This window comes from Argiope bruennichi, chromosome 11, assembly GCF_947563725.1.
Source record: "Argiope bruennichi chromosome 11, qqArgBrue1.1, whole genome shotgun sequence".
Lineage (NCBI taxonomy): Eukaryota > Metazoa > Arthropoda > Arachnida > Araneae > Araneidae > Argiope > Argiope bruennichi.
This window is the reverse complement of record NC_079161.1, coordinates 90709973-90728997: the sequence shown is the minus strand read 5'-3', so window position 1 is coordinate 90728997 and position 19025 is coordinate 90709973. Positions and strand designations below refer to the sequence as shown.

The following is a 19025-nucleotide window of genomic DNA, read 5'->3' as shown; positions in this document are numbered from 1 at the left end:
TGTGTGCTACAATTCTGAAAATGTCTACAAGAATGTGTGCTGCAATTCTGAAAATGTTTTTCCCAAATGTCTGCATCAATTTTTATAGGAATATTGGCTGTCAGCAGTTGGATTATTGGTTACATGGATGATTGGATGTCATGAAACTATTTAAATGGATAATTGAAATTAATGCATGAGTATCGATGCAGAGGAGTAAAGTCCTACTCGGTGGGCCAATTTAATTTTAAATTCTTCTATGCATCTAGAAAATTATATAAGATCCTACGGCATTGTTAAGTTCGCATGTGTGGCAGATGTAAAGCGCAAATATGCTTGGTATATGATTAATGTCACATTTATTGACTCCCTTCTGATAATATTTTTCTTACATTAAATGTTTTGATTCAATGTAAAAAATTATTTTAAAATGTCTGCTAAAACTTTGGAAACGTTTATTAAATTCTTTGCTCATTTTTTTGATCATGCACACAAATGTTTGTTCCTATTACGAAATGTTTATATAAATGAAACTAACGAAATGCCTCAAGGAATGTTTTATTTCTGTTTTATTCTCTTGAAATATTGGAACCTTACAAGCAATTATTGAGTCAGTGTAAAGAAAGTGATAAGATTTTTATGTAATCGAGTTGTAAGTGGTTGAGATGTTTATATAACTAACTATATTTTTACAACCGATATCATTTACTATCAACTAATAAAGCCAAGCTGTTCCATAGATATACTCACCCTATAACTACAATTACAAAATCTAGAAGATTCCATGTGTTCCGTAGATAAGCACCAGGATGGAGCACGAAACCGTACGCAATGATTTTCATCACGCACTCCAGGGTGAAAATCACCAAAAATATATACTCTACTTTTTCCTGGAGGAGAGATGGTAAACAAAGCAGTTAGCACAAACACAACCTATCATTTCAAGAGTGTAATTACAAAAACCATTTTGATATATCTTTATGATATCCATGCAGCGAACTTTTCAGAGTTCGTATCAGAAAAACTAAAAATAATACAAAAAAGTTTTTTTCTCACCGTGCATGTGACCTAAAGAAATACATTTTTTAAAACAAAAATGTTGGGATCAAAATGAAGACGTTAAAGCTAAAAACTGATAGGAAAAGTATCAAGTAAATAGCAATTTTAATAGCATTCGTAATGCAGAATATGCCAAAAATTCTTGATTCATTTTAAATTCAATATAAACTCTATCGATGTAAATAAATGTGGTTTGCACTACAATTCTTAAGGCGTGGAATTTTTTTCTAGAAAGTAAAAAATAAATTAGTTTCAGATTGCTTACATAAATGGCACTGTATCTTAAAATAATATAAAAATTCAAGACACACAGATTCTGATAATTTATTTTATTACAGGAAGCTATTATCATTTGGTTGGTCATTTCCCTACCATTATTAAATATGTACACCATTTGTTTGAAAAACCACATCCAAATACGTGTTCTCTTATAGTAATTGTAGAAGATATTGGAAAGCATGCGAGATTCGAGTTTAAACAAACAATTCCGCAACCCTAATATGTAAATAAAATATACAGAAGCGACATCTATAGAAATTTTATGTCTCTGCACGTTTTTTTCCTGCTTTAAAGATGTTATCGTCAAAAAGAAAATTTTCACGAATGCCTGCTCATTAATAATCATTCATTAGAATATTTAGTTATTTCATGAAATAACTAATCATATTTTATGAAATATTGGAATGAAAAGGAAGTACAGCGCCATCTATGTTTAATATTAGGAACTCAGCAGGATTAATTAGCAGGAGAAAAACGTTATACCACAAGAACATGGTACTTAGAGCAAACTACACTCTTGCAAGCTAATTTATTGATTTTATATTAAATTTTAAATTCATTTTAATTATTTTAATACATGCTATATATTTTATTTTTAATAAATGTTAATTTTTTTCCCCTTCTACGACCATTATAATTTGGTTTTGTTAATGTATTGTTTTCAAAGACTAGCGTTTTCATGTTACAGATTCCTCTTCAAAAACTGAAATAAATGGATTATTCCAACTCCTTTCTTTTGTACTTTTAATGAAAGTGTGCTTTTCGAAGAAAATTTCTGCATTCTTCTTCTTATTTTTTTAATCTGCACTTTCTAATTCATTTTAAATGTGATGAAATCTTGCGATTAATTTTTTTTCAAATTCACTAACAAATGGAGTCCTTCCAATGGAATCCAAAATTCAGTGAATCAATTTACTGATAAGTGAGTTTTAAAAATATTGAAAATGTATGCAGCTATCGAGAACAAGCAACACAAAATTTGAAAATAGCATATTAAGAAGTAAATGAAAAATCTTTTACAAGGTTTGAAATTTGCAGCCATAAAGCATGCTGAGTAAATAAAAGTCGGTAAAAAGATTCATTTCATCAATGGCTTCCTAGCTTAAAATGTATTTTTTAAAAAAAATAATTAAATGATAATTTACTTACCAATGTCGCATTTACTGCATTGGAGTCCCCAAATGGAAAAGGGGTGAAGACAGCTAGGGCTATACAATTGGCAAAAATGGTTAAAAGTATAAGATATTCAAAAGCTCTATAAAAAAGTTAAGGAAATTAGAAAGGAAACAAATGGCAGGGAAAAAAAAATCTGCTCAAAGGATTGTATTTTTGCTGTTTTGCTTATAATTTAATGGAACAGTTGAAGATTTCTGAAGCTGTATACAAAGTTATTGTTAATTTATTAATGCTATAAAATTTAGAATAAATCCAATATTCCTAACTAATATTAGAATGAATTCAATATTCCAAATTAATAAATTCAAATAGTTAAAAAAGCGACAGAAGCAAATAAATTTGAAAATATGCAAATAATGAAATAATTTAACGACTCTTTTAATTCGACATTAACTGCAGATGCTACATTTTAATGATAAACCCGCGGGAGTGATTTCTCCAAAACATTCTAGCTAATTTCTCATGTCAAAAAAATGTCTTGCATGGCTTTAGTGTATAATAGTCAGAAACTATTAACTTTCGGCGTGACTCTAGCATTTTCCCTGTATCTATGGCGTCATCCTTGGCGAGATTTTTGGCGATTAATATCTGGCATACCATTAATAGTATCCGAAAATCGAATTTCTGTTTCAGACACATTTTTCCAAATCAGTTGATACAAAAATTTGACACAAGACTACATTTTTAGTCATAAAATCCCATACCAAATTTGATATATTTAAGTCATTTCGGTTCTGAAATATTGCGTTTACATATTTCTAAGAGCAAAAGAGACAGACAGTCAGCCTTTTGTTGAAATTCACCCAAAATTTGACAGACTTCTACACTATCGATTTTAAATCTCTGAACCGAATCTTATCTATCTAGCTCTCTTCATTTTGTAGTTATCTTGTTACCTTATATTCGGACAGCCGGACAGATGAACTTCTTCTAAACAGATTTTGCACAAAATCTGAGAGATATCTGCAAATTTGGTATAAAAATCATCATCAAATTTCAACCTTCTAGCTCAAATTACTTTGAGTTACCTTTGTTATTGACAGATAGAAGGACATTTTCCAAAAATATGTTTTTCAAACTCAAGGAGGTCTAAAACGTGGAGATTCGCCAAAATCTGGAGCTCGAATTTTTTGATTATTACTAAACTTTCTCTATACTACGTACACGAAAGAATAAAGAAGGCAAATTTTATGTGTGATATTTTAAATTTCAAAACTAAACAAATTTTGAAGGTGGAATTTTTGAAGTGGAATCAAGATTAAATACTAAAGTATTTCAGTGGATCTAAAACAGAGTTCTTGCAAAATATATAAAGTGGTATCAGATCACTTTTATGCTTTGATTGAAAGCTTTCTCAGGCATCATGTTGCAAAAAGTTAAAGCTAAGGGAAAAAAAAAAAAAAAAAGATTAATTGGGCTAAACTTAAGGATTCTCCCAGCCATTAAATGAGAAAGCATAGCAATAGAAATCGGCTTCCTGTAAAATAATGTAGTGCATTTGAAACAAACTATGTTGGCAACAGGCCATGATTGTAGCTGTATTACAAGCAAAAAGAGATTCTTTCTATAAAAAAATAAATTAAAAAAAAAAGTCGAAAGCAATCTGAAGAAATTTCTATAACAGTAACATTAAAGCATACAAAAAATTTAAAATATATGTCTAAATTTTATACTGGACTAAATGTTACACCCAGTTTAAGCAGAAATGGCAGAAAATATAAAAATTCAAAAAAAATTGAAAAAGAAAACATTTTTATTTCGTTATTGAAATTCAAAGAAAGTTAATTAGAGAATCCATAGCCATGATAGTTGTTATAGTTGAAATGTTTAACTAATTTTTAAAATACAAAACTTGTTCGATTATAAAATTAACAGCTCAAGGATAAAAGTTTTCCATTGTGTATGAAAATGTGAGATATGGGCTATAATCATGGGGAAAATGTAAATATGAACAGCGATAAATTTCTCTGCATATAAACACTTTAATATATCATTAATGTACGAAAATAGCCCACTGAAATATTTTTGAGGGCAAGATTGGTTTCAGAAAAGAAATTCATTGAGCTTATTATTAAATAAAATTATAATTGCTAATTAATAATTAATTAAAAAATTGGGATACTTCAGTTTAGTTGGAAATAAGAAACTTAACTTCTTTGAGATAAGAAACTAACTTTTCTTCATCGAAGTAATTGGCGATAACTAAATCAACATTCTTTTCAAAGTTAGTTATTGACTTATAATTATCTAAAAACCAAGATTAGTTACATGAATTTCAATTTTATTGTTAAAACAATTATATGATTAAAGTACATTTTGATACTTTGAGTTTTTTAAAAAGCTAATAGCAAATATTAGCTGAAATTAAAGGAAGTAAAATAGCTAATTGTGGATATTTAAGAAATGATGAACTTTTAGCAACTGGTTGTAAGTAGACTTTATACGACCTTAGAAAAAATTCAGAAATGATTCTTTTTTTGGAAACAATAGATCATTTGCATCTCTAAAGTCAACCACATAACCGTATATCCCAGGTCCAAATTAATAATGATGTTCAGTTTCATAATATGTAGAGAAAAAACTGTTACTAAATTATAAAATCGAGACAAATTTATTTCCTATGTTTCAAGTCCAAGAAGAATAGAATAGAAAAAGATAGCACCATTTTGCAAAAGAAAGAGAAGACACCTAAATTGAACTTTTATCGAAAACGCATTTAGCAAATAGAAGACCAAGGTATAATTTGGAGCTAAATTTATTTTCTGTATTCCAACGTCCCCCCCCCCCTGAAAAAAGGAAAGAAAACGAGCGTCATTTTGGTGGGGAAAAAAGAGAGGTTTCTAGAAGAAATTTTTGCTGAGAACATATTTCGGAAATAAGAGCTCAAAGATTCAAATCATTTGATAAATCCAAAATTTAGTTTGTTTCCTATATAATAAACCTAATTTGAAACAAGAAAAAAATAACAGTGTAAGAAAAATCTGTATGTGTTTGTAGCTGGCATTAAAATACGAATGTTACAACTGAAATAACAGAAAAAAAATCTCTATGAAAAAATTAAAGTATTCTATAGCATTATCTGAGAATTTATATTTGTTCGGTCTCCATTAGAATGTTTAAAATTTCTTGGCTAGGGAAACACATTTCTCAATTTCATTATATTGGGTTATCCATATAAAATGTAGTCTAATGCATAATTCTCTAAATGCAGTCTAAATGCTATGAAGCTGTTTGCTACTTATAGTGACTATAGCGCTCTCTAGTGGCTCGAAACTTAATGCACGAATCATCAATCTGTCTGCCGCAGCACTTCTGGCGAATCGCAGAAATATTAATCCGTTTTTTATTGAGAGAGAAAAGTGTGAACAAGATTTTCATTTGCAATAGTGAAATTTTATTATGGAAGCTTAGTTCCCAGAAAAAAATTATGCAAAAAAAGAAAAGAAATGAATTACTTGTTTTACAGTCAAATAATTCGCAAACGATAGTTGATTTTCAGAAAAAAAGATAAAAGACATCAGTTGTTTGTTTCGGTTTCGCTTTTGAGATAACCCATAAATGGATATATCTTGCAAAAGTGTGTCACTATACCAATGATGGTAATTTAAATATGTATAGTTAAATATATATATATATATGTATTTGCATTTTTATAAATATAAAAATATGTTTTTCTCATATTCTTCTTCCCCGGTTATTCTAATTTTTAGAATTATTTTTTAAATGCATAAATTTGTATTATCATGTTTTTTATTAATATTGCTACTAATTTTCAGCTGAAGTCACTCGAAGTTTTGGAAAACTTGAAATAATAAATAATGAAAGTCTTCATAGCTCAAGAATGAAGGCGTAAAATAAGCGAAACTAAGATTAATTTGCCGAATTTAAAAGAAAGGAAATTAAATCATATAAACATTTTTCTTTTATATCAATAATTGGTTATTTCCAGCTGAGTTTTCTAAAATGAAAACTCAGCTTAAAACAAGAAAATAAATGTTGAATATATTCCCATTTTATATTAAAAGTCAATTTTATTTTGTAGACATTACATAACTCTATAACCTTCTCTTTTGATCAACAGATGGCGTTACCTTATTAACATCAAAGTATATTTCCCATGATCCTTCTTAAAGATCATTATTACATGATATTCTAGCTAGTGTTGTGTATTTTCGTGTTCGTGTTTGTTTTGTCTTGTGAAATGTGGAACTTAGAAAATAATTAAATAACTCTTCCTGAAACTCGTCTATCATTTTCATCTACCTCATAATGAAGTTATAAAGAGTCTCGTCCCTCAACAATTTATTAATGAATTTAATGTTGAATTATTTGTTGAGGTTCTATTCCGTATTTTTGATAGGTGCTTCAAAATCTAAAGGCCGAGTTGCAATAAATACTAGAAATAATGGCATTTGTATAGATATAAACAAATATTTAGAAATTATTATTTCCGTTCTGTTAACAGAAAAATCACACAAAATGCAAGCTGAACTATTTTCACGAGTATTAGTCTTTTAATGTTTTTATTTGCCTCGTATCCAGATAAAATAATCCCTTTATTGCTCATTTATTAATTTAGAAAACGATAGCGAAAGCAAACACGTTCTAATAAACAATAAATCAGAAATGATTAATTTTGATCACCATTCAGTGATGGATATCCAACTAGGTAGACTAGATTGCTGCCAAAGTCAATTAGGTTAAGAGGAAGCTGCTAGCAGGTTTATTAAATAACTTTCCTCTCCTTTTTGTGCTAATAAATCAGCTTGTAAAAAGTACAGATCGTATGAAAGACAAAATAGTAGGATAATTTTAATAATTTATGAAATATAATCTGTTCGATTCCTATATCTTTTATTTACGTGCATTTAATTATAAAAATATTTATGAAATCAAATATTTGCTTTAATAATATTATGTATACATGTAGATTTTGGATATTTTAGAATCCCTTATTTAACTTTTAAATACATCAATAACCTAACGCAATCTTGCTGAACTTTCAATCTGTTATTAATCTATTAATATCTCTTTCCTAAGTAGAAGAAAGAGGGAATATCTTAAAAGTCTGCATTTCAGGTCAGTTTAGATTTCTTTCTATTGCGCATGCGCTGTATGAAAGTTCATATTTCTACCATCGCTCTATTTCAAATAAAGGGGTAAGAAGCTGCAATCCTTTAAGAGTTTTCAACAATGATGTATACCGAATTAAAAAAAAAATTTTTGTCCAGTATTGTAATAAATTTTCCAGGTTATCCTGAAATGATTATACATAATTATGCAGACATAAGTTGATCAACAAAGTGTCGGAAGCGACAAAGATGCAGATACTACGTGGATGGCTTTAGTCATACTTCAATTAGAGAAATTGATAAAGCTAGAGAGTGATTGAGAAATTGAAATTGATAATTAACTTATTCATAAAGAAGTTTCAATACAAAAATTCATCACAGACTTTATCTGGAAGACAATCCATAATCTCTTTTACAAACATATATCCTTCTTTATTATTTTCTCACACATTTAAAATCTTAATTAAAGCTTTGCTTTTTTTTTTTGAAAAGGTTTTAAGATGATATTGCAAACAAAACGTCACTACTCGATTAACAGAGGCAGCATCGTTCTTTGATACGAATATGTTGCTTCATTATGATATAGATGGCACTTACCGGGTATCCGAAAAATACTAATGGAATGTGACAGGATACATAGTTTGTGGTCTTACACTTGGGAAAGCAGGGAATTTTATTCACCCATTTCTAAATATAGTTACCCATACCATCGACAGATGGCGCTGTGAGGCGATATGCAATAAGTAAAGTTAAAACGAAATACTTGAAATAGTCATTCTGTTACTCATTTTTGCTTCAAGCTGCACCACACTGTTGCTGCAAATGTGGGTAACATTAAAAACATTATTTTTTTTTTTAATTTTTTGAAACAGTCTTTACAACATTTTTAAACCGATTTTCCTATTTCGCAGCGCCGTCTATCGATAGCAAAGTTAACTGAATTTGAAATTTGGTGGGATAAAATTTCCTGATTCCCCAAGCGTAAGGCCGTAAACAATACATTTCTATTGTATTCCATAATTTATTTTTAATGATACATCAGTCATTTTTAGGACACCCAGTATGTCTAAATATAGTCCAATGCATTAACAATACAAGATTTGATCCGTTAGATTTATCGTTCGTTTAATTGGTCAACGGAACTTATTCTCTGATTAATATAAATATAAGATAAAGAAAGAAAACTGCAAAGTTAAAAAATATTCGTATTCAAAGTTATATATAAAAAATATTTGTACTAAATATAAGTTGCCAAAGACAAGCGCAAGAAGTTAAAAAATATGTAAAAAAAGTAATAAATGTTGTTGCTTATCCCCCTTGGATACAACTCCAATTCAAACCAAGAATAAGAGATAGAGGAAAGAGGGGTGCAGTAGCTTCTGAGGGTAAGAACCCCTAAGCACCTGAGGGCTGAAGTCTGACTTAGCTCATATGAGGATGACACTCACATACTCGCTTGCACAACCCTTTTTACGGGGGGGGGGGGGCTCTTTCACACATCTCACAAATAGAACACAGGGTAGAGGACAACCATGCCCAGGACGCCCAGATCACGGGTAAGCCGCTCTACCCCTAGTCCAGGACACCGGCAAATAAAATTGAAATAAATAAAATTGAAAAGGATACTTGTATTCGACTATGGTGATACAGAGGCTTCGGATGGGATTTTTGAGTCCAAGGCAGAAGAGGGCCCTGACCGGGCGCTCAACCACCTTAGGCTGCTTGCGCACCACCCGCTTGCGCTCTTGTTTCTCTTTGTCCATGGCCGAGGTGGCTCCCAAAGCGGCCTGCCACGCGCTCGATAGAGGCTTTTCCTCGCCTCCTTCACCCCCTGCCTCCGCCTGCTCCCCCGGCGGCTTGGACGGAAGGCTGCTGGACAACGACTCGACGCCCTTGCTTTCGGGATCATGGCTTGGGGCTGTGGAAGACAAAAGTCAACAGGTTAGAAGAAATCAGTAATCAATGTTATCATTGTATTACAGTATTCAATTTCATTATTGTAATCAAAATATCACATAATACAACAAAAGCTGAAGTAGTTAAGCTGTGAAATTCAAGAGTAAAACTCATAAATGGATCGTACCATTCTTAGTAAAAGAAATCGAAATAAACCAGTTGAATCGAAATATTAAATACTTATGTTTATGCATTTTTTGTTTTTTTTTTAATTTTCACTTTTTATTTATTCATTAGAAATTTGTGACACTGTTTACAAATATTTAAGAATGAAAAAAAAAAAATTCTTTAAATTTAAATATTTTTTATTAAACAAATTAAAAGAATCTTCTGTATGGATGTGGAAAAAAAAACCGTACTATATATTTGTAGAATTGATACATTGTAACACTATTTGTTCAGTGTTTTGTATATCTTATAGGAATTATTTCATGCAGCATGAAATACCCAACAAATTCACAGCACTAATATAATTTAAAAATATTTTATTTGTTGCTTGTAGAATTACTAAGACAGAACAGCGTAGGACAGTATTAAGTGGTAGACATATTTACAAAATATTATGTAACGGTGGTGTCAAGGAAATTGCCTTTAATGAGATATCATTATCTAAAATATCGTAATAATGGTGTAAGATATAATAAATCTTGACTTGAAAGCACTCAAAGGTTGTGATAAAGAGTGCGCTCTTATATAATTAAATCTGATCGATTTGGTACTGTTTTGCGATTGCCAGATTTGGCTAAATTGTTCCAAACTATTAATAGATATAGACAGTGGAATTGGTCTTCCCAACACTTTCTCGCATATTCTGTAATAACGGTTTTAACTCAAGAAACCCTTTGTAGGCATTGGCGTACTATAGTTACGAAATTTTAACCTTTGGCATGAATTTAACAATTTTAGTGAATTTATCCTGTCAACATTGGTGAGTTTTTTTTGGCGACAAAATCGAATTTTCTCTTAGACGCTTTTCGAATCGACTTTTCTTTTCAAACACCCATCCGATTGTAATCAAAATTTAACACGAAACTACAATTGCAAGCACAAAATTACACAGTAATTAAATATATCTAAATCACTACGTTTTTGAGTTAACACGTTTATATGTTTCTGAAAGTACAAACTGAATGATCCACTCCTCATTGGAGTTAGCCCAAAATGTGATAGAGGGATGCACTATAGATGTTAAATATGTTTAACGAATTTTATCCATCTAGCTCTCTTTGTTTTGTATTTATCACGTTAAATTATATTGTAACAGCCAGACAGACAGACATTATATGGATGGAATGTGCTCAAAATTTGATGATAGAAATTTACAAATATGGTGTTAAGACCGTATACCAAATTTCATCCATATAGCTGAAAGCATTTGTCACAGACATAGAGGCAAACGGACTATTTTCCAAAAATATATATTTCGAATTTAAAGTTGTCTAAAACGTGGTGACTCATCAACATCTCGACTTCGAACTTTTTTTGGCGATTATTATACTTTCTCTATACTACATATACGAGAAAGTAAAAATTATTGCAATAAACACGATTGTTTATCTTTACGAGTTGTATTCCATTAAATATTTGTTTTACCTATGGATAACATTGCTCTGATAATACCTTCAAGATATTTCACATTCAGAATATTGAACAACGTTGTGGAGATATTGTATAATAACCTCCTACCAATATGAATCCATTCATAATGAAATCAACTGACGCAACATCCATTAATATAATCAGATAAACGCAGCTGCCCATGTCATTCAGTATCTGGAACTTGCCTCACGCTGAATAATGGCATCGCGTTCTATTTTACTTCTTCCTTCAATAACTATTTTAACATCTTGACGATTTTGGTACTTATAATCGCCTATCTTATTCCAATTAATGACTAAATGAGATTTTAAACCTTAACTGGGGACGTGCGGTTTGTGAGACCGCTAGTGATGGATTTTCGGTCACCCCAATTCTATTTTTAGCTCAACTGAATGGATTGACCCTGTAGCTTCCTGTTTTATGACCTTCAATACACGTGCACTTTTTCAACCGATTTCAACGGATGCCTTTTAAAATAATTCAGTTATTTCTTTAAGCGCGGTCCCTAAGACCGCCCCTCTCTGTTAGTGTCCCAGTGATAAACAAGGCTTAGCAGACTTTGGCCCCGAAATATTATCCAGTTTACTGATCCTATTATGAAACAGTGTTCCAGACACTTTTAAATGAAGCAGAAAGTGATTTTAGTGATAAGGATAATCGTACAGAAGAGTTTTTCGATGAAAGTTCGCATTCATCTGATTCTGACATGTATGTTCAAACATAGTTAATTTTTCTAGTATTTTGAAAAATTTATAAAATATATTAATATACCAAAAGATATATATACAGAATTTATAGGTTGATTTTTATACTAGTTCTGACCATGTATGTTTAAAATGCTCTAGAAAACCGTGCTATGAAAGTCACACAAACCGATAAAAAAAAGAGCCAATTTTAACCATTGCCAATTTTTTTTATTTTTCATATAATTGTTGAATTTTACATTATATTGTCTTCTATATACCTTCATATACTGTAATAATAAATATGATTTAAAAAGTAATATGTTTTTTCAAGAATATTATTTATTGTAACATGTAATTTGAGAAGAAAACGTATCTTCCAACGCATTTACTTTTTTCAACGGTAATATATTTTGAAAAATTTCTAAAACATATCTATATATCAAGAAAAATATCTGCAAAATATATTGGCAGTTTTTCATACTAATACATTCATTAGAAAATTTAATTTGAGTGTAAATGAAATGCGGTCTCGTAGACCGCACCTCCCCAGTTAAGGGTCAATAAATCTTTCTTTTATTTAAATTCTCTAGATAAAAATAATACTTAGCAAGTATATTTTAGTTATTTACTGTAGAGATTCTATAACAACTATTCTCATTTCCTCGATTTTCGTTGTCTGTTGCTGGCGGTCAAATGTCCATTTTTCGATTCTGACCCTTTAAGTCAACTGCCCACTCTTCCACGCCTTTTCACTTTTACCGAGAGACATACATTGCGAGGAGGGAGAATGTTTGTTCATTCAATTTCTCTTGGATACGTCATGTCGTAATGTATTTTTGATCCAATACACAGAATAAAATTAGTTAGTAAATAAATGTAATCTAAAGTTTCATATTTCTATATAACTGTGTTAATAATTATATTACTTAGCCATATTATTATTAGACTCAAGTTTTGCAAAAATTGCTCATTGAATGTACGAGCAAAAACTCCAGTAAGATATTTAACACATAACGAAGCTTTATTCGACAAGAAAACATGAAACGTAGGTGACAAAAAAGGAATCTGAGTTCAAAATATAGAAAGCACTTTCAGAAATCAAAAATACACAAACAAACAGAAAATTGCCAATTAAACAATAGCAATAGCTCAATCAACAGCGCTCAGTATAAACAAGAGAGCTCAGTCTGCAATCAACTCTTCAAAGAGATAATCATCTTGTTTGACTCGCTTCAGCCCCCAGTCATATAGGAACTCCGGCAGAGTATTTAATTTTCCAGAAAATTCTCTAGATCTCGGTTCTTAATAGAGACAGAACCAAAATTTTTGTATTTTCTAGAACCTTCCGTTTCGTCGCCAAGTCGCCAAATGATTGTCAGAGTCAGGAGTCATGATTAGCTTTCAATAAAAATAGCTGTGGACCATGAGATTAATTGAAGAGAGAAACAATGTTACAGATTCTTAATTATGGTTATCAAGTTACATGCTATTTGATGATGATGTCGTGTCCGCGTTACAACGGAAAGAGGGGTGCAGTAGCTTCTGAGGGTAAAGACCCCTTAGCATTCGAGGGCAGAAGTCGGAATTCTAGCTGAAAAGAAATGACACACACTCGCTTGCACAACCCTTTTTTACAGGGGGAGGGGGCTCTTTCACACACCTCACAGATAGAACATAGGGTAAAAAACAATCATGCTCGAACCAGGACTCGAACCCGGGACGTCCAGATCACGCGCTACTCCTAGGCCAGGACGCCGGTTATAAGCTATTTACATGGAAGATATAGAATATTTTTTTTATATCCGATAAATAGTTGCAATTAATTTTCTTGAACGGAGAAACGATATTACAGATTCTTAATTATGGTAGATTATTAGTTATTAGTTAGATTATTAATTATTATAATTAATCTTATATTTTTTAATCATTGACTTTTAAATCATAGTAATAAATCGGTATGGTGAACTTAGCAGTTCTATTTTCATGTCTTTCTTTAAAACCATGATTTTCTGATAAATATATAAGTAAACAATATAAGCATGGGATAGAAAATTATATTTCTGGTTTGTCTCAATTTTCGCAATAAAAGAAGGGAAAAAATAACTGTACCATATGAAGATTTATTTATTTATTTACACCACTACAGGCTTTTATTAAGGTCCATGCTCATTTTTTTTTAGTTAGGAACTTTCATTCAGCTTATTTTCTATTATGAGCAGCAAAAGAAAATGTCCACGACACTGAATACTATTTTCTTTTATAAAAAATATATTTACTATTATTTTCTACAATACTGGCTCTTAGATTCCCTTTCCTTCCCATTTTTGCTTTGACTACAAGTGCTGAAAAAGAAAGAGAATTCGCAATATTTTAATGATCACACTGTCCTCTGGATTCCAATTCCCATTTACCACACTCGGTTGCTTTTTTATCACTTCGATAGCAACACTTGGAAAACATTTGTTCAGTTCTTTGATTCCATTTTTACTTTATAATTGCCAATTAACTCTTAGAAATATGTCTAGGAAGAACAGGAGAAAGAAAAGAAATGGAATTATTTTTGAATTGGAAAGACGAAAAGAAAGTATGGGGAATGGTTTATGCAAAAACTGAAATGTAGAATTTTTTTTTATTGCAAAGGTTTCAAAACAGAATTCTCGCCTCATTATAAGAGGAATCTTCGAACTGAAATCAAAATAAGAACAAAGTATTCTGCTGAACATAAAAACAAAGCAAAAGACTTGATTTTACGTTTCTTCATATAACGTTACGTATGTTCTCTTTCGACTTTCTCATAAACCGGGTTATATATATATATTATATATAAAATGATATTTTCAAATCTAATTTAATCCTAATTAATTACCAAAGTTCTATGTTAATCCAGGTCATATTAACTTCATTCTAAAATATTTTCTTATTTTCTGATATCATTCTACTTTTTTTAGTTAACTAATTCAACAGAAACTTTGTAAAAAAGGCTTGAGTCAGTGGTTCACACGCTCAGAGTGAAGGGATAAAAAATTGCCAAGCCAAGCACATTCTTTTCAAATATCCCTATGATTCCCTTACCTAAATCGACACGTGTAAAGAAATCCCTATCAAAATCTCACAGTATATAATTAAGGGGATAAATATTTCATTAGCTTTTCCTCTTTTCGCTCTTGTGTCGTTCTGTGTTGATGTGCTCGTCGCTTCTGCTTGTAAATAAATCATGCCTCCCGGGATGGAATAAGTTAAAAATTCAGTGTCCTCCCTGTCTATGGCCACGATTCTACTTAAAAAATTATATTATATATAAACAATCCCGATATATGAGGCTTTAACCTTATGCCGTTCACAGGAACAGAATAAAATTTTGGTTCAAGGTCTTTTGAGATATGCGCTCACGAATCATAATAAAAACAACAGTTAACCTCTAACAGTTACAGTGAGAAAGCAGAATGTCGTCTCATATTCCCGTATCCGTAACAATTTTGGTCATTGAACGGTTTGATGGGCATGTTACGGGAATTTTATAACATGCTAGAATATTTATTTAGGAACCAAAAAAATTAAATATTTACAAAATTTGCAAACATATAAGAAATGATAATAATATGAACAGTTTACTACGGCTTTCTGCTTTGAGATGTTATAGAAAAATTATTTGGAGTAATAATATGCAAAAAGATATTATGTATAAAAATAATAACACATGAATTCTGTGTTCACTTGTTATCATAACATAGTAGATGAAAATGGAATTAAAAAAAAATCTAATATAAAATAATTTGGTTAATGGTTACAAAGAAAATCTCTATTTAAAGATATTTATAAATGCATATGAATGTGAAGAAACTTTGGTGCTTTTTTTCCCCTTGGTCCTTGTGAGTAGGACACTTGATGTTGAAAGCTAGGGAGACAAGAAAAGATTTCTATTTTCACTGATAAATTTAATTATCCAATGGATATTTTGCTTGGAGAGGAAGTTGCTGGCGACTCTTTTCTGCCCTTCTTGTTCATGGCTTGGTGATAGTTTTTTTCATATGCCAGGAGATCTTGAAGATCAATTCAGTAGCATAATGAAGTGCCGTGCCAATCTCACCACAACTGCATTGATCAGTCTCCGACAGATTGACAAACATTTCAAATGGCAACACCTTTTGAAACTTTTTTTCATTGGAATGTTTCCACAGCAAAAAACAATAAATAGCGTTAAAACCGTACCAATAGCACAAAAATTACCAGCGCTAAACAACTAAGAAGGAAAGAGAAAACAACTATGGTGCGCCTACCAGAGACGTGATATTCAACAGATTCCTCTCGGCATGGTAAGTGCTTTGGTTCTAGGACCATCCGCCGCTTGCAAAGTGTCATTGTGGTTGAAATAGGTCAAGTAGAAAATTTGCGAAACACAGTAAAATATTTTGCTTTCTGTTGCTTTACTGCCGTTATTGATTTTTTTTTTTTTTTTTTTTTTGATTTGTCTACCGATGGTGGTTTCCTTGCTACAGGTACTACTCCAATGCTATTTATTGTTTTTCTTCTATGGAGAACACATTCTTATAAAAAAAAAATTGGTTCTGCCATTTGAAAATTTTGAAATTTCGTCACTCTAACCTTAACCGTTTGAGTTTAATTGTTGTTTTTCATATGATTCTTGAGCGCATGCTCAAAATGTCTTGAACCAAAGCTTTATTCCGTTCCTGTGAATGATATAATAATTACGGTCTCATATATTGTGGCAGTTTTTTATAATCATCCTGCACTTAAAATATGTAGTGCATTTTTTAAATTTCGTTTAACATTTTATGGAATAGAGAAAGCTTTTTTGAGTCACTTATTGAGACCAAAATTCAAAACTGATTTTTAAATACACTAAATTATAATTAAACCGTATTTGAAATTTCATTTTTCGAGTTTATGGCTTTCACGTGTACACCTGCGGGAGTGATTTCTTCAAAACATTCTCACATATTCTATGATAAAAAATATTATCCGAGATGTTATTCTTTAATAAACATGTACATTTATTTTTTGCCAGTAAACCTGCTATGAATAAAAAAGATTCTCATGTTAATTTCTTTGGTATAGAAGTTATTCTCTCTAGAATGTACTGCTCTACACAAGGAGTTGATTATTTTCTCCATGGCATCGGGAATTTATATATCAGGGTTTTCTTGCACTGTATTTGAATATCAGGTATTTTGAGATAACGATTGCAATTCTGGTTAGTAGGTACCACATAATAATTTTTAAATTTCAAAAAAAAACTTTTTCTTTGATATTTTTATCTGCTGTCGACGTCAACGTTGGTAGATTGAGAACAGCAGCAAAACATTTGCCCACATTCTCAGCATCTACATCCTCAAAATTTGCTATTGCTTCTTCGAGCATTTTTGGCAATATTTTTTTTTGTTAGTTTATAAATTTTCCATAACAATATCTTTCTTCAAAAATATATTGTTAATTTTATACTTTCTCATATGCGTAGTATTGAGAAAGTAATTGCAATCGTCAAAAAATACGAACCCGAGATTTTGACGAATCTCTATGGTTTAGATCTCCCTGATCTCGAAAAAGCACATTTTCGGAAAATGTTCGTTTGTTTGTCTGCAACAAAGATAACTCAAAAGCGCTTTGAGCTAGATGGATGAAATTTGGCATGCAGTCTTTATATCACATTTTCATATTTCTATCAAATTTTGAGCAAAATACATTCAGAGAAGTCTGTCTGCCCTGCCGTTTTGAAAATAAGTTAATATGATGGAGACAAAACGAAGAGGGCTAGAGGGATAAAATTCGGCGCAGGGATTAATCGCCAAAACAACAACCCAAGGGTGACATGACAGATTCAGTAAAAATGCTAAATTCACGCCAAAAGTTAATATTTCGTAACTACTGTTCGAAATTCAATGCAACGCATTCTTTGGGATAACACGTTCATTAGAGAGTATGCGAGAGAGTTTGGGGGAAACCATTCCTGCTGGTTTATTTAATAAAAAGGAAATCTTATTCTCTTTATTATGAGCTTTTCACAAAATTTACTATGCAATGTAACATTACCCGTTTCCCAGTACTGATAAGACATTTACAGCCAACTGTGTCGTCGCTGTTAAATACTAAAATCCTCGAGATAGCCAGATGGTGGATCTTTTCACCTGGGGGGTCTCGCATCTGTTCATTAGCGACTACAGCGAAAGACCACATGTGGAATTCCTCGTCCAAGAGGTATTGATAGTACCTTCAAAGAGAAAGGGGTGTCCAAACATCTGGATGCTAGATGTTTCTCTTTGTGAAAGGACCTTCCCACGACCTACTGGCGCCGCTGAGAGAGCATATTGCTGAACCCCGATTGGCCGAAAGAGACCTCAAATGACCAATGTAAATTAAGAGGCGAGGATTGTCGCCGAAATAAAGTGCGGAGATTTTTTTTTAGGAGAAAAGAAGAAACGAATTGCAGGGGACTGTTGGACTAAGCCCACGAGTTCGGAGTCCGAGAACCAACGAAGTTTCAAGAAAGCCTTCGACTTTGACTATTGTGTCTCCTACTACAGGTGTAAATAACTATTTATTGAACCAAGATTAGAATAAGTTGTCCTTTAGTATATATAGGGCTGTAAAATAAAGAATTGTCTGGAAATTCTGCTTCGTTATTTGATTAGTCTAGATCAGTACATTACAGCAACCATTTGTATTGCATTTGAAGTGAATACCATTGCGTGATTTTAATTAAACACCGCTTGAGCTACTTCTAAGAATAAACTCCGCAATTAACTGGTCAAAAATTTATTATGACTTAATTATATCGAATAGAATATAAAAGAGATTTATCAAAAATAACAGCTGAATTGCTGCTCCCACAAAATTTTTCGTTTATTCACAATACTTAGCCATCCATTACGAAACAAAACGATCCGACTCACGAGCGCAATTCAAAAAATCGAACATTTAAACTGTTTAAGAAGAAACAGTCAAACTAAAAAGTCAAACGATTCCGACAGCTGACTAGCAGATGGCGCAACATTCTAACGACAATCCGCCAGACGATATCTCATCTCTCTCGCAGAGGCCACCTGTTAGGAGAAACTCAAGGACTGAGAGGATCAACAGGTAGAATAAAGAGAGAAACGCCCACGCTAGCCGACAATGCTCACTCAGCCAAACGATATCGACTTAGGGCTCAATCACCCAAACGATTAATATCAGTCTCATAGTATTTCCGAAATAAAATAGG

General features: G+C 31.6%; 1 protein-coding gene across 2 annotated transcripts in view; it reads right to left on the bottom strand.

The window, feature by feature from the left end:
• LOC129956888 (muscle calcium channel subunit alpha-1-like) overlaps positions 1-19025 on the bottom strand; it is a 239297-nt gene that overhangs the window by 106695 nt on the left and 113577 nt on the right. For both annotated transcript variants that reach the window (XM_056068900.1, XM_056068901.1), the window contains exons 2-4: positions 9192-9483; positions 2467-2572; positions 730-869 (exon numbers count right to left, since the gene is read on the bottom strand). In XM_056068900.1, coding sequence (XP_055924875.1) covers positions 730-869; positions 2467-2572; positions 9192-9483 — 538 coding nt within the window. The remainder of the gene's footprint in view (positions 1-729; positions 870-2466; positions 2573-9191; positions 9484-19025) is intronic.